This window comes from Electrona antarctica (assembly GCF_951216825.1).
Source record: "Electrona antarctica genome assembly, chromosome: 10".
Lineage (NCBI taxonomy): Eukaryota > Metazoa > Chordata > Actinopteri > Myctophiformes > Myctophidae > Electrona > Electrona antarctica.
In genome coordinates this window covers 48529067-48545407 of record NC_136791.1, presented here as the reverse complement: position 1 = coordinate 48545407, position 16341 = coordinate 48529067, and the positions used below count along the sequence as shown (strand labels likewise).

Sequence of the window (16341 nt, the reverse complement as noted above, 5' to 3'; positions counted from 1 at the left end):
GCATGTGGGCTATCCACCGCCTAAAGGGAGAAATGTCATGTTAAAGGTGTGCAAAGTTCTAATTTGCAATTGTGGCAAAGTAATGGAAGTATATGCAGTTCTGGATGATGGCTCGGGGCGAACCATTTTGTTACACACAGTTGTCAAGCAGGTCGGATTGAGGGGTCAACCTGAAGAGTGGCGTATCAGAATCATGAGAGATCTTCAAGTTTTGCACGGGGTGGCTGTATCTTCCGAGGTATCTCCTGCCGTACAGCCAAACCAAGTCATCCTATACTACCTTGGCGGATCTTGTTAAGGATACTGTGACGCAACAAGTTGGGTCACCCTCCCCCGAGCCTACAGCCGACGAGTATCAGAAAGCTGAGTTGGCCCTGGTTAAGCAGATCCAGGATGACTGTTTCGCCAGTGAGACTACCCAACTGGTTTCGGGAAAGGCATTAGCTAAGAATAGCAAACTAATCACGCTCTGTCCGGAGTTCGACAGTACTACCCAGCTCATTCGGGTAGGGGGACGACTTCGCCATAGTGAACTTTTGGACCCAGACGCGATACATCCCATCGTACTTGACCCCAAGCATGCGATTACCAAGTTGATTATCAAGGACTACGACGAGAAACTGCGTCATGCAGGACCAGAGCGAGTGTTTGCTGAAATCAGACGAAAGTATTGGATACTGAGAGGAAGAGAGGCCGTTAAACGATATCAGCGAGGTTGTACTGGGTGTCGCACTTGGCGAGGGACTCCAAACATCCCCAGGATGGCTGATTTACCTCCTGCAAGATTACGTATCCACAAACCAGCATTTTACTCTACAGGAGTAGATTGTTTCGGGCCATACTTCGTTAAAGTAGAACGCAGGAGGGAACGACGCTGGGGGATCATCTTCAAATGCATGACGACTCGTGCAGTCCACATTGATCTTCTCTGCAGTCTGGACACGGATTCTTATCTGATGGCATTAAGACGTTTCATTGCGCGTCGAGGAAAACCATTCGAAATATTGTCCGATCAAGGAACGAACTTTAAAGGAGGGGTGCGTGAGCTGGAGGAAACATTTATGACCCTTCAACCTGAAATTAAGGCACAGTTGGCCAAGCAGCAAATTAAATTTGTATTCAATCCGCCCAGCGCACCTCATTTCGGAGGTTGTTGGGAGAGGGAAATCCGATCTCTCAAGCAGGCCTTGCAAGTAACATTGGGTGCTCAAACAGTGTCAGAAGAGGTTCTGCGTACAGTTCTGGTTGAGGTGGAAGGGATTCTGAACTCCAAACCTTTAGGTTATACCTCATCGGATGTAGCTGATCCCGACCCTGTGACACCCAACATCCTCCTCATGGGGAGGCGAGATGCGTCATTACCGCAAGTTCAATATGATGAGTCAGACATGTTGGGAAGGAAAAGATGGAGACATAGTCAAATACTGGCGGATCACTTCTGGATACATTTCTTGAGGTATTACCTACCTAACCTTCAGGTACGGCAGAAGTGGCAAAAGGAGACGACGAATATTCAGATTGGAGTTCCGGTGATGATCGTGGATCCACAGCTACCTCGGGCCCTTTGGCCTATTGGAAGGATTTCCCAGACTATTTCTGGTGCGGACGATAGGATTCGAACGGTAGAAGTGAAGGTTGGAGATCGGACCTACCTGCGACCAGTGGCTCGAGTAATCAGTCTTGCTGCCTTCAACTAACTAAATTGAATGGCTTGGGCCCACATCACCGGTGTAGCTGCTGGGGATAGCATAGCGACTGGGGCTACATCTATCTTCCGAGGTATCTCCTGCCGTACAGCCAAACCAAGTCAATAATATTGAGGGAGCATTGATCGCCAAATAGCTTGGATTGTGAGCATACACAGATCGTCAGCAGACTAATGAAGAGAGATTAACATCTTTGAGAGCCTCCCTTGCTGGATAACTACCAGGCCTGGCCTGTTAGAACCTAGCCGAAAGAAAGGACAATTGTCTGAGTCTTCTGGATGCGGTATAGATTTCAACGTGAAATCTGGGGTGGCTGTAACGAAGACTCTGACTAGGACGTTGGGCTATATGATATATGACATGTTTAGTATGACAATCCCTATATTTGGGCCCGAGCCGACCTAGTGCTGATATCGATAGATATGGTAGAACCATATATGGATAGAACCATATATGGATAGATCTAACTGGCTTAGTCATCGTGACAAGCCTGGTCGGAGAATATATACAGGGTCGGCTTCAGGGAGAAGGCAGAAGTCAAAGCATCCTGGTTTAAGTTCTAACCGGACACCACTGCGGGGGTCCTAAGCTAAGTAATCAGCAATACAGCCTTGAGCTATTTTATAACTAGTTTAGTCTCACCCGTTGCTACAAGTTGGAATAGAAGATGGATATATTACTGTACCAAACAAACTATTACTATATGTTAAACTACGCAGCAAGGGTTTTACCGGTTACCGTTAGGACTTAAAATTAACTAGTTTGTAGCAAATTTGGTGGGGATTGGAGTCTTGACAACACATGACCCCTGGCAAAAGTAATCTGGTTTGTAAAATGTGGCCCCTGGCAATGTTAAGCTGGGTTGTACAACATCTGGCCCCCAGGAGCCCCTGGCAGTATAGTAAGCTCGGCTGTATAATATGTGGCCCTCAGGGTTCCCTCACAGCAGTAAACAGAGTTGTACAAAGTGGACCCTGGTGTGACTATTCTCATGGCAGACCCCTAACCACTGTTTGGTGCAGATTGGAGCAACGGTGCACCTCAACATGTGGCCCCTGAGGGGCCCCGACACCATAGAACATTGTGCGCCTCGTAAGTCTTGAACGTTAGTTTGTGACGTCTTCCGTCTACCGTTGGCCCACCACTGGGACACACACCCACATGTTTTATAATTGCCTAATTTGATTAGTCGTTAATTAGAATTAAAGTAATTAAAGTATTGACCAATTAAGCCTCATTTCATACTTTGTTGTATGCAAAAATAGCAAATCAATAATTGTATTAAAATCAATAATTTATCATGATCAATTTGATTTATAATCAGCTAAATTCATTTGGAATAATCAATTAAATCGATTGTTCTGGAACTGTCGCACCGCTATATTAAATGTATCCATCCTTGGAATATAGCATTTGCTTACAGCAAGGTCATGGTCAAGTTTATTATTTGTCAGAAATTGGGCAATTTGTTTTACAGCAAGTTTCATAACATAAAAAAAACATGTCACTCAAAATCAGTCTCCCTTACAGCAACCCCCCTCCCCACCAGTCATAGGCAGACAAACCACAAGAACACACACCACCACCACCACCACCACGACTACATCCTCCTGCCACCACCATTGATGGAAGCAGGTTTAACCCATTTTGACCTGAGATCAGATTCTAAAAATGTCTACTACATCCTGACAGTTTTCTGAAAAAGCTATGTTTGTCAGTCGTTCTTCGATTTTTCAAAAATAGCAGACCTACAAGCTCGTAGCGCGCCACTCGGTGGCGCGCTATGAGCTTGTAGATCTGCTATTTTTCAATAGCTAAAGCATAACATAATGCTAACACCAAAAGGGGTTCCCTTTGTACCTGTCATTTTTGTTATGGGGCACTTAACCAATTGGACTGATGGTATAGGATCCTTCAGGTTTCAAAGGATTGGAGATTTCTGAACGAATAGTCATATTATTAAGAATCTGCTTGTTAAAAATGTAGTTCAATCAACTCCAAAGTACTCCCACAAGCTTTTCTTACTTTTTCCTCATAAGTAAGTACTGTCTGTAATTGTATTCCAGCCATCTACACAGTAAAATCATTGTTAATTTATCCATTTGTTACTCTGAGAGTATACAAATCTAACCAAATGGACCTGTAAGGTTTTACTGTGTACAGGTGAATCAGCATGGATTAGTCTGAAAATACATGAGCATTTACTAGACACAGACAGATCCTCATCAGAACTATACTGTAGTTGTAGCTCTGACACAAGTGATTGTAGGCCAGTCAAATCTCATTTGAACAAGGGCTACAGAACTCCACCAAGGCTCAAATTGCTGTATACAAATGCACAGTGTATGCACAAAAGCAGCGCAAACTGGCTGACATGCACATGGTCAGACACACATACACAAAGCCTCCAAGCAGAGGTGTAGCTTGGTGTGTACGGAAGCTCTTATCTCCACTGTACAAGCTCCCTGGATGATGGGAATGTTCTCAGGATGTTATCTTGTCCTCTGTAGGAATGAGATAGCCGACCACCCCTATCACCACCCACAGCCTCTGGAGAGGACCCAGGACCATTACTGGAACAAGGACCATTGGGTTGCCAGGGGACACCCACTGGCTGGCTGGCTCACCAAAGAGAATGCCAGGAAACGGGAGCATTGTGGAGCAGGTAGAATGACAGATGCTAGATGGGCAGGAGTCCAGTGGTCAGATGGTTGAACCTTGAGCCAGAGGGAGAAACCATATGTGTCCTATACAATTTTGCTGTGCACCCGGCACACACACACACACACACACACACACACACACACACACACACACACACACACACACACACACACACACACACACACACACACACACACACACACACACACACACACACACACACACACACACACACACACACACACACACACACACACACACACACACACACACACACACACACACACACACACACACACACACACACACTCTTGTTTGAGCGAGTCTAGAGATAAGTACAGGGGGGAATTATGTGTTGAACCTTTACTCCTTTTAGAAAGATGGAGTGGGAGAGAGAATAAAGACTGAAGAAAGTAGGCCAGCTAGACATTAGTAATAATTGGCAAAAGAAGAAAGAAGAAAAAAAAGGAAAAAACAACATGCGTGATTTTGCTGAGCCATCTCCATGGCAACTCTCTTTTCAACTCGCATCTTTAATGAATAGGTAATGGAGGAAATGCAAAATGCACAACTTTATAACTGGTGCCAAAATTGACATAGAAAATTGGCAGATTTCAGTTGAAAACAGTATTTTACATGCTCAATATCAAAACAGCAGGGAAAGTTTTTCGAGGGGGGAGAGGGAGGGAGAGAGAGAGAGCATGCACACAAAATGCACAATGGCACAAGATCTCTCTTTTAAATGCTGTTGCTTTGGCTGTCTAGCAAATCCGCCTCTTGTTTTCAAAGCATTTTCTCGAACAGGTGCAAAACCTCTCAACTCAACACATCAAAGACACCCATGCACCTGTGAATAAATCACAGCAAATGGTAAGAATCCCAGTCTAAAGCCCCCCCCAACACCAAAGAGGTAGAATTCAAAGTGTGCGTGATTTAATATTCATGAAGGGAAAGGCTTTCGTGGTTGAAAGCTTGTTTACAGAGACACGTCTTTTGTCCTTGGGAGAAGGTTTTGATATCCGAGCAAGCAGTTGTGTTTATACACTTGTGGATTTGCTTCCACATGACATCACAGTACACACACATTTTGGTGATGACTGACACTTAATATTTCAGTTCATTCCCTGAAGAGCACCCGCTCCATGTGAAGTATTAAACAGCTTCAAGTTCACACTATATTCTGAAAGAGCTAATGAGAGTTTCAGTTTATGAAGCCTTAGGCGTTCGGATGTGGTCACTATTCAAATTGTAGCTAGTGAGTAGAAACACTGCAGTCTCAGAATTAGTCCTACAGACACAGATGGCCAGCTCAGGCCAGACAGACCAACTATCAAACAAAACACAGGTGTTTTTCCCAACACCGAACCTTTCACTTGATGCTGCTTATAATAGATTAATTTAGGCAGGACATCATTCAGATTTGAATTGAGATATTATGAATATATTATTGATGATGACATCATGAGTAATATGATAATTTAATTTAGCACTAAAACAGTGGTGCCTCCGGCTTAGCTGGGCGAGCAACATAAAGACAATGAAGTGCATGGGATAAACAGATAAAACCATCCAAAATCAAGCAATAATGATAATTACGTAAAGGATACCAAATAAAATGCTGATTAAAAAGTAAAGAACAGCATGGGCCATGGCTCAGTGGTCCAGGCACCTTGGCTGGTAATCCAGTCTGGCAGTGTGCCACGGGTTTGACTCCCGATCCCGACGGCCTTTACTCCATGTATTCCCCCCATCTCTCTCCCCATTTCCTGTCAGCCTACTGTCTGTCCCTCCATAAAAAATATAAAATAAAGTCTAAAGCCACAAAAAAAAAACATTTAAAAAGTAAAGAACAGTATACAACTCAATACACATCATCTAAGTGGAAGACACATAAATCCTCAACTCCATGGTGTGGGGTTAGTTAGCTTATGAACCTGCACTTATTTTGTTACCAATAGTAGCTTACAAACTGAGTTTGCCAGATATAGCAATGATTGGATCAAACACTGTTTCTAATGAATCTTAAATTGAAAAAAAAAGATGAACAGGGCCAAACACATCCCTGATAAGCAGGCTGTTTAGAGGAAGAAGCACCTGCTCAACTCTGTACTCTGGAGAAAACGACAGCTCTTAAAGTATTTTAGGGATACTCTTGCCTTAACCCATTTTGGGCGGGAACCCCTTTTGGTGTTTTAAACATTGTTATAATTTAGCTATTGAAAAATAGCTATTTTTTTTTTAAATCGTGAAATTGTGCCTCACATTTGGAATATATTTTTTCAGAACAAACAAATCTTTGCTTCTGGAGGGTCCCTGGAACAACATATTTTCAGATGGGGGTCTCGGAGGCCAATTACAGCTCATTTTTGGGGTCCTTGACATGAAATATTGAGTGATATAGGCCTAGAAACAGGTATTTATTTTTTTAAATTTTATTTCTATGTGTTTTTTTTGTGTTGAAATAGGTGAAGGGATGTATGCATGCACAAAAAAAAGGGGGAAAAAATGGGTCAAAGTCAGCTAACAACAGTGACATGAAACATGTAGAAACAAATGTGAAAAGAAAATGCATTTGCTACAAAGAATTGTACATGTGATTGACTCAAAGTAATTTCAGAAAACTGTCAGGATTTAGAAGACACTTTTTTCAGGCCTAAATGGGTTAATTGAACCGATTTCCTTTCAACAATCGTTTTAAATTGCCCTTATCCTTTTCCACACTTGGCATACTCATCACTTAAATTGAACACATGTAGTCCTCTTCATCCCTCAGTGGTGGAAACACACAAAATAATACGAAAATAACCTCCATTCTAAAATGTAACGTCTACTGTATGTATGTTCATGATTATGTGAAGTATACAAGTACCGGTATACATATTTTTTTAAATCTAATATACATGTATAATATGTGCTATACTGGAGTTCATTACATTTAGATTGTAATGACTAAATGTACATCTTGCATGAACTTTACCAATCTCACCATTAGGTCTATATGCACTTGGGCACTGCTGCCCTCTACTGACAAGCCTGTGAACAAACAATCTGGAAGTTTATCTTTAGTCTTGAAATCGTATTACTTTAATAACTATGAGGACCAGATCACCATAATGTTTACTGCCCTCACCATGATGCCCAATTTCTGTGATACTAATTTTGTAAATGCCTGCTAATGGTGGCTTAGTGCACTTTTTAGGAGAATTGTGCACTTGCAGATAAAAGCGCCACATTTTGTATGAGGCTTCATTAGGACATACTAAATGATTTTAGCCTAGTAGCTCTTGTCAAATATCTATTTTAAATATCAAATTGCAAGACTATCAATATCAGTGAAATATGTGAAAATCTGCCTAGTATTTTTCAGACTATATACATCATAAAAGGATCAGATTACTTCCAAATATGATAAAGTTGACTTATTTTGACATTATTAAAGTCACAGAACATGAAATATCATCAATAACACCTTTATTGTAATGAAGAATACCATATGCATCATAGTAGGCATTCTGCCAAGCTGTCACACTTGCATTTGCAAAGTGGGGAACAGTCCAAATTTCCATTGCTGCATTTGCAAGTACAGTCACCTTTACAGGTGCATCTGATCAGCTCTCTGCAAGCTCTGGAATGGTCAGCCAAACTAGCACCCATGACCCTTCTTCTTTGGCCCACCCATAGTTCTGTGGAGAAGGAATCACTTGGTGGCTTTGTGTGCTGGTGGCCCAGATAAATGGTAAATGGTGCATTTATATAGCGCCTTTATTACATAGTGCATTACATTCACCCATTCACACACACATTCCTACACCGATTGCGGCGGAAGCCATGCAAGGTACCAACCAGCACATCGGGAGCAATTTGGGGTTCAGTGTCTTGCCCAAGGACACTTCGACATGTAGACAAGAGGAGCCGGGATTCGAACCGTTGACCCTCGGATCATTGGACGACCTGCTCTACCTCCTGAGCCACAGTCACCCAGATGCCCAGTACAGTATGTCACAGTACGGTAAAGTACAGTACGGTACAGTATCATGGTACGGTACAGTACAGTACGGTGCAGTACGCTACAGTACCGCAACCAAATAGTCTGACTGAACAAGTGACCACCTGGACAACAGCCCACCTGGATGGCGTGGTGTGGCGCTAGAGCGAGACCGGCCAAAGTTCTAGTTAATTTGTATTCTTCATTGCAATAAAGGTGTTATTGATGATATTTGATGTTCTGTGACTTTAACAATGTCAAAATAAGTCAACTTTGACATCTGGAAATAATCTGATCATTTTAAGTTTAGTATCATTTAGTATTTTCACATATTTCATTGATAATGATAGTCTTGCAATTTGATATCAAAAATAGATATTTGACAAGGGCTCCCAGGCTAAAATTCAATAACTGACCCTAACGAACCATAATGCAAAGAATTACGCTTTTATCCACAATTGCACAATCCTTTCACTAAGCCACCGAACTATAATGAGGACCCCCCTTGAAAAAGGGGCTTACCTTAATTTCTAACAAATAACGTAGTCTAAGGTTTTGAGTCTTTCTTGGGGGGTGTGGTGTGCGTAGCAGTTGGTACAGTAGCCGCCAGCACTTCCAGGGGCTCCCAGCTCACAGAGTCATGACGGCCAAACCACAGAAAGTGCTCCTTTGACAGGGCTGTAGTAGCTCTCTCTGCAGACCTCTGCTGGTGGCTTCGGGGGAATCGCCTGTTGGCTGTGGCCTCCTCCGTGCCCTGCTTGACCACGTACCGAGTCTGGTAAGCCATGAACTCCCCGGCCTTCCTTTCCCTGGCACCACCAGCAGCTCCCTCGTGACACAGGCAGAAGTGAGAGCTGTGCTGTCTTCGGTCATCCACACACTTTCTGCGGCCCATGCCCTGTAGCACATCAACATGAAAATAATTCTCATGGACATCACAATCACGTTGGACGAACCAGATGCATTGCTTAACCCATTTTGAGCGGGAACCCCTTTTGGTGGTTACATACATTATAATAATTTAGCTATTGAAAAATAGCAGATCTACAAGCTCATAGCGCGCCACCGAGTGGCGCGCTATGAACTTGTAGGTCTGCTATTTTTGAAAAATCGTTAAAATGTGTCTCAAATCTTTCAGAAAATTGTCATGATTTAGAAAACTTATTTTTTTAAAAATTGACGTCAGGCCTAAATGGGTTAAAGTGATGTAAAGTGATGATGGTCTTGATAAACACCACGCATAGATAATTATGCATGTACATATACTGTATAGACTCACCTCAGTGAACACACCGATGCTGTCTTTTAAAGCATATCTGTTGTCATGAGAAGAGAATGGATACACTCTCGATGTCTGTGAAACCCAGAATAAAGAGCAGTGAAATTGGCAGGGAAGTCTATTGTATACAGTGTGAATAAAAAATGATCAGTATAACCCATTTTGGGCGGGAACCCCTTTTGGTGTTAGCATTACGTGATGCTTTAGCTATTGAAAAATAGCAGATCTACAAGCTCATAGCGCGCCACCGAGTGGCGCGCTACGAGCTTGTAGGTCTGCTATTTTTGAAAAATCAAAGAACGACTGACATAGAAACATAGCTTTTCAGAAAACTGTTAGGATGTAGAAGACATTTTTAGAATCTGATCTCAGGTCAAAATGGGATAAATGACAAGGATAATTTTTAATAAGTTTGTTTTTCTCCCGTGCTCTGGCAGACATGTGCAATTTAGTCCACAAATTGGTCAACATCTGGGCAATGCAATATGAAGGGGTTTGAAAAATAACAGACTGCAGAGAATGATGTTATCTGCAAAGGCACCTGCTCCGTCTTCCACTTTGGAGAGCACTCAATGTTGAGTGCCTGGGGCTGTATCTGAGACAGCATGGACCTAGTGCTCATACAGCTCTCGCGCTTACTCGTCTCATTTGCTGCTAAATCCGCATGAACAAACTAGAGAAGAAAAAAGAAAACCCAGTTGTACTCCATGTTCACGTGTTAACAATGTTAGGTTGCCTATGAAAAAGAAGAAGGGAAATGAATACTTACCCAATTTCCATCAGTTTTCTTTGAAGAATAATACCGCTTACCACTTTTCACCATTTTGAGAATGTTTTAAGATTTGGATCAAAAGGTACATTTCTCTAATGCACTTCACAAGGGCCAAATTGCAGCACACACATTGGTTGCTACGACAACAGGCTGCACAACAACAATAGAAATTTGATCCCTATTTGCCATGGAGATCACCAAGGAACGGACATGCCAAGGTTAAGAAAATAAACTTTAGCTCGGTGGTGTTTTCTTGTCACAGTGCTGCAATGCTGTGGCAAGAGGGGAATCATTTATATTAGAAACATGGAAATCACAAATGAACAAATAATACTGCTAGTATAAAAGTATGATGGTTGACAATAACATTCCTGGTATAGGGATGTACGATTAATCTGTCATCTGCATATCAGCATATCATATTTAATGCATGGGACCCGAATGGAAACAAGACCGCAAGGTCTTTTTTCGGTGCTATACTTTTGGATAAATGTGCTTTGACTGTACAATGCACTGTTTTGCATTTGTTATTGTCTAATAAATAAAAAGCCTTATACAGATTGATGCTTCAGAATCATGGTCATTGGCATAAATTACTTTATTAACACATTATGTAACATAAAACATTAGATTTATGTAAAATAAAACTGTAGATTTCTTTTAAAATGCAAAAACCTTAAGAATATTAATATTAGTCGATTTATTTTTCCTATATCCAGCTTTTGGTGTGTGTCCAGTGTCCACAGACTTTGTCCTAAAATTCACATTGACAATGAATGGAGAATTTTACATCATAGTGTCTGAGCAAATAGACAGTGTCTATTTTACGTCATGATGATGTACGATAAGAGCGCCCCTCACTTCACATGGGTGTGATTTTTTAAGGGGCACTAGCCCCTTCTATAAACAGCTTTTGTCCCCACACGTCTCAAGATTTGCCATTGACAATGAACGGAGAAATGAGGTTAAAATTCCGCTAAATATGACATAAATGAAACATCAAAACATTAAATGCCATTGACATTGAAGGGAAAATGTACGTCATATGTAAACGAGCAGCTAACCAATCACAGGCAAATTCTGATTGGCCAGTATGAGATGATGCATGATGATAAAAACGCACCTCACTTCACACAGGTGTGATTTTTTTTGTTTAGACCTAAAACGATTAGGATAGGCATAATTTAATTTAATAAAAATCACACCTGTGTGAAGTGAGGGGCGCTCTTATTATACATCATCTTATGAACAACTGAATTTATATGATTGGTTAGCCGATTTGCTCTTTTGTGTTGCCACAAATTTACGTCATATTTGGCAGACATTTGACCTAATTTCTCCTTTCACTGTCAATGGCAAATATTGAGACGGGTGGGGACAAAAGCTGTATATGTGAGTGGTTAGCCGATTTGCTCGTCTACATACGACGTAAATATTCCCTTCATTGTCAATGGCAAATATTGAGACGTGTGGGGACAAAAGCTGTATATAGGAGGGGCTAGTGCCCCTCAAAAATGGAAATGGAAGCTTCAAATTCCAGTTTAAATGATTATACATGTCATGGTTTCCTTACACCTGGAGAGAACCTCCAAACTGAGAAGAAAAGAAAAAGACAGGGAGGGAATCCATCTTCAGGAACTCTTGGAGACATTATTATTGCTCCCTGAAATGCATGTATTTAGCAAATGCAAAGTCCTTAAGCCAGACAGTTGCCTCGTGGTCTGCTGAATGGAGGGTGACTAATCCTCCCTGAAATCAAGATGGACATGAGAAGACCTCAGATATTTAGGAGGGAAATGACAATCAATAAATAGATAAATTAGTAAAATGACATACTGTAAACATGACAGCTTCTCGGATCAACATACCTAGTTAATTATTTACAATAGATTGCTGATACTTCCTCTGATCTGGTGATGGCGTTTCCGTTGTACCACTCAAAGAGTTTGTCTTGACAGTATGGTCTGAGTTTTGTTTCCCTATTTCTCGTTGGAGGTGTCTGTTTAGCCGCCTGGCGAAACGTTGCCACCTAGTGGTGAAAAGAGCCAATTGACCGATTTACCTTAATAGTCTTCATTCATCATACAATCAACTTTGAGAGATTCACAAAAGCTCAAATAAACGAAGGGCACAGCCTAGAATGGGGTGTATATGCAGGGGTTTTGGGGACAGCCAGAGGGTTTTTGCAATGGAAGGTTTGTTTTTTTCTTGTTGGTTTACATGTTTGTGTCACAATGCAGTTCCATGACCTCACTGAGGCAGCAGGCTTATTTCAATATAAAGATTTTGTTTGTATTTGTTCTGCCATGGGGATGTGGGGGGGGAAATATATGTGAATAATTGTTTTGAAATTACCATTGTTGTTGTAAAGAAATCAATAAACATACGTTTAAAAAAAAGAAAAAGAAAAAAAGAATGGGGTGTATACAACCGTCTTACCTTTCCTGTGCATCGTTACACTTGTTTACTCTGTCGGCCTCTGCTCTTTTCTCCTCCATCCATCGCTGTAGTAGTTCCTCCTTCGCTCTCCAGGACTCTGCCAGCCCCTCCCTCAGCTCCTTCTGCTCTCTACGCAAGGCTACCAACTCCTTGGATTGGCTCTCAATTGTGAACTCGCAGTCATTCAGTGTAGCCTTCAGTGCATTGCTCCCCTTCGCCAGAGTCAGAGCCTCTCGGCGGTAACGGGAGACCCTGAAACAGACAGCATGATGAACAGCATGCGGGTCACTGTTGCCTTTAACTCCGTTATTGCATTTCATGTTTGAATATTTTAAGTAATGTAAGACGGGGGAGTGATTCTGCTTTCTAAACTGTAAAAGTGAAGGTCATTCCACCTTTGGGGAGGCATGAGGGGGACCAGTTGAAGTATGGAGCGATGACCATACAGGGAGAGCTAAGAACTGGTCTGAACTCTTTTCACCTTTATCCAAAGCACTTTACTATGTGCCTGCCACACACACACAGTCACACACATACAGTCACACACACACACACACGTTTGGAAACGTAACATTGGTCGATTATTTATCTCCTTCAATAATACCAATTGGTGTAAAAAAGGTATAACTCAGGATTGTGCAATTGTGGAATGAGCAAAGCCCCCCAAAACATTTGCCAAAATACCCCAATATGCTTCCGTTGGTAATCGCTCTTGTTTTGAGCAACCACACATGTGTGTGACTGAACATGGGTCCTGCAATTTTGACATCAGTACCGTTGTGCCTGTAACTCTCTGGAAGAAAGCCTATGGTTCCTCAGTGAAGCAAAGGTGAGGAACTGGTCTTTATGCTCGGAAGTAGAAAGAATATACGCGTTGTGCATAGGTGTTGTCTACCTGGGACGGCCACTTCGGTCTGTCTGTGACATCACCAGTCTCACAGAACTGGGTCTTAAGTTTGGAAATGGCACCAAGGCTGGCACCAAATAATGGTGTCACTCTGCGTAACAGTACATTAGCTTCCACTTGCACAGGCTTGATCCTGAAGGGACAAACGTGGCATCTTCCATGGGGCAGTGTTGCTTGTTTGTGTTGCATGTTTCTTGATAAATGCATTTTATATATGTGATGTATTCCCATACTTTTGTTCTTGCCTAATGTAAGTCGCTCTGGATTAAGAGCGTCTGCTAAATGCCTAAATTGTAAATTGTTGCTGCTTGGAGCATACACAAACTCAAGTTGCAGAACCCACGCACAGGTTCCAGTGACCCACCTTTTGAATGGTTAACTAGCTGGTTAATGCTTACTTTATTATCCTCCGCCATATGGCTGTGTGTCACATGCTGAATATAGCATAGTCAGGGAGAAACCTCTTATTTTTTTTAAATGTGTGTTTTTTCGTAAATTAATGACCTACTTCATTATACAGCGTTACACAAAAAAAGCATAAAAAGTAGTAGATCTGCAAGCTCGAAATGCGGTGAAAAGTGAACCTGAAGATCTGACATTTTTGTATTTGAAAAAGTAACAGTTTCGGACATAATCATGAGGTTTCCACCAAACAGAAACAGAAATCTCCAAGCGCACAAGGTGTTGTGGATGTGAGCTTGTACAACTTTGTAGGGTAGAAACCAGGCTCAACTCACTGTGACTGCCAGTACTGCACCTCAGCATCTTTCAGATACAGCACACTGGTCAAGTCAGAGACAGTCTGAGACAGCTGGTGAGGGAAATAAAGCCAATAAGTTGTGTAACATGTTGCATCAGGTCAATTCAATGTGCTGAGACAGACAAACGGGATATTCATAAGATAAGTAGGCCTAGGCCGCCCTGACATCTGGAGCACAAGATTAATATTACAATCAAAACTAGTGTTGATATGTGCAATAAAGGAAATTGACATGCTACATTGTCTAGATGTGTGTCAAGTAACACTAGTACTGTGCACACATTTTGTGTAGTTTCTCCTGTCAATATTCTTTGAAAGGGACCCATCAGTCAATAAGTGATCAAGTCAACAAGTGAGACTGAGACAACAAAAAGCACTATTAGTACATGATCCAATAGCCTACATAATTTATTCAATTGTTATTATTGTCCCACCCTGACTCACCTTTTCTGCCAAGTGTTCACTTTCTCTCATTTGTAGTAGGTGAAGTCTATTCCCAACGTCACACTCACCTAAACTGAAAATTGAGTTCAATGTCAAACATCGAAATAGGCAGGCCTGATAACAAATAGCAAACTGATCCAAGTCACATTAATTTCTAACCTGCTGTTGACGCCATCCAAAACTTCCCGAACTTCTAATCGCTCTGCTAACTGGGACACTAAAGAGGAGGTTTGATTCGGTCAAATTGTTAATGAATCGCAAATGAAACAGACAGAGAAGAGACGAGGCTGCCAAACATAATCTTACATCTGTTGAAGACGCCAGTATATGGATCGTTTTGTAGTGAGTCTCTCAGAAACAGTCGTCCGCGCACGTGAGTTTTCCAGTTTGTCATTGTTTTCGAACGCTTTATCAGATATTACTATAGGTATAGGGCCTGCTTTGGCCTTAACACATTTCGTGGGAGTAGGACTCGGAGACCTACAGTAATAAGAATGCCTTTTAGCGAGAGAGGCCAAAATATGTCCCTTTTAGTTTTAGGGGATGAACGCCGGGGAACGCAGAGCAATTTCGCACACAGCTACAAACAACAGCTCCTCCTTGTTCGGGACGGGTCATCAGCTGACAACCGACCCGTCCCCTCCTTCCTCCTTTCCAAAAAACAACACACAACTGCATGATGGTCTTTTCGACAAATTATTTATTGAGGGAGTTTAATAATGTATTAGGCTGTTTATTTTGTCTGGGATAGGCTACACAATATGCTGTGCATGCCATAGGCCATTGCAACAAACTTAATAAATAAATAAATATATATATATAATGGTTCTGAGTCTGGACCCTCTGGTACTGTACAATGCCATAATGCCCCAATGCGAATGCTTGGTTCCATCTGTTTGCTCTGGGTAGCCATGCTCGATTTCAGATTTTCAGGGCAGTTGGGGTCCTTGTCTGAAATTAAAAGGCTTGTTTGAGAACCACTCACTCACTCAGACGAAATGAAAGCCTGGGTATCGAGGCTAGTACTCACTCACTGACTGGTCTTAATTGTCTCATCCTTCCACCGCCCACTCTACTGATATATAACACAACAGCTGTTAATCAAAAAGAGAACAATCTAGGCTTTTCTATGTTCTGTACTGTTATGTAATAGCAGACTTTGCGTATTTTACCATCTTAGCACACGTTCTGTTTTATTATTATTATTTTTTAAACATTTGAATACACACTAATTGTTTTTATTTTGCATATATTATACATTATTTGGAAGGAGGCGGGGTCTGTTGTAGCTATTTCCGGGGCAAATGTGTATATTTTCAGGTTATAAAATGTTGTTGTTGCAGTAATTAGAATGACATGATTGTCAAATAACTTACTTTATTGTA

At 41.6% G+C, this 16341-nt stretch overlaps 2 protein-coding genes across 3 annotated transcripts; both read right to left on the bottom strand.

The window, feature by feature from the left end:
- Nucleotides 1-8902: 8902 nt before the first annotated feature.
- tex36 (testis expressed 36) lies at nt 8903-10302 on the bottom strand (the record flags this gene model as incomplete). The annotated part of the gene is made up of 3 exons (XM_079511962.1): nt 10176-10302; nt 9635-9709; nt 8903-9253 (listed from the first exon to the last, which is right to left on the bottom strand). The coding sequence occupies exons 1-3, from the start codon at nt 10254-10256 to the stop codon at nt 8903-8905; spliced, it is 507 nt and encodes a 168-aa protein (XP_079368088.1). The 5' UTR covers nt 10257-10302.
- Nucleotides 10303-10986: 684 nt separating this feature from the next.
- Nucleotides 10987-15625, bottom strand: LOC306931119 (autophagy-related protein 16-1). Of its 2 annotated transcripts, XR_013790973.1 has the most exons (8): nt 15263-15625; nt 15116-15173; nt 14957-15029; nt 14490-14563; nt 12846-13097; nt 12275-12435; nt 11835-12155; nt 10987-11736 (listed from the first exon to the last, which is right to left on the bottom strand). XR_013790973.1 is itself a non-coding variant. In XM_079512324.1 (7 exons), exons 1-6 carry the CDS (start codon nt 15348-15350, stop codon nt 12279-12281), a joined length of 702 nt encoding a protein of 233 aa, XP_079368450.1. In that variant the 5' UTR covers nt 15351-15625; the 3' UTR covers nt 10987-12155; nt 12275-12278. The 2 variants fall into 2 exon arrangements, 1 of the variants encoding a protein (XP_079368450.1); XM_079512324.1 differs by having other exon boundaries at nt 10987-12155.
- Between the last annotated feature and the right edge of the window lie 716 nt (nt 15626-16341).

Coding starts and splice junctions, on each gene's coding strand:
- LOC306931119 (XM_079512324.1), bottom strand. CDS start 15,350: ATGACAAACTGGAAAACTCACGTGCGCGGACGACTGTTTCTGAGAGAC. Junction 13,098..14,489: donor GTGCAGTACTGGCAGTCACA/GTGAGTTGAGCC, acceptor TGTCTGTTTCAG/GGTCTCCCGTTACCGCCGAG. Junction 12,436..12,845: donor TGTAACGATGCACAGGAAAG/GTAAGACGGTTG, acceptor TTTCACCACTAG/GTGGCAACGTTTCGCCAGGC.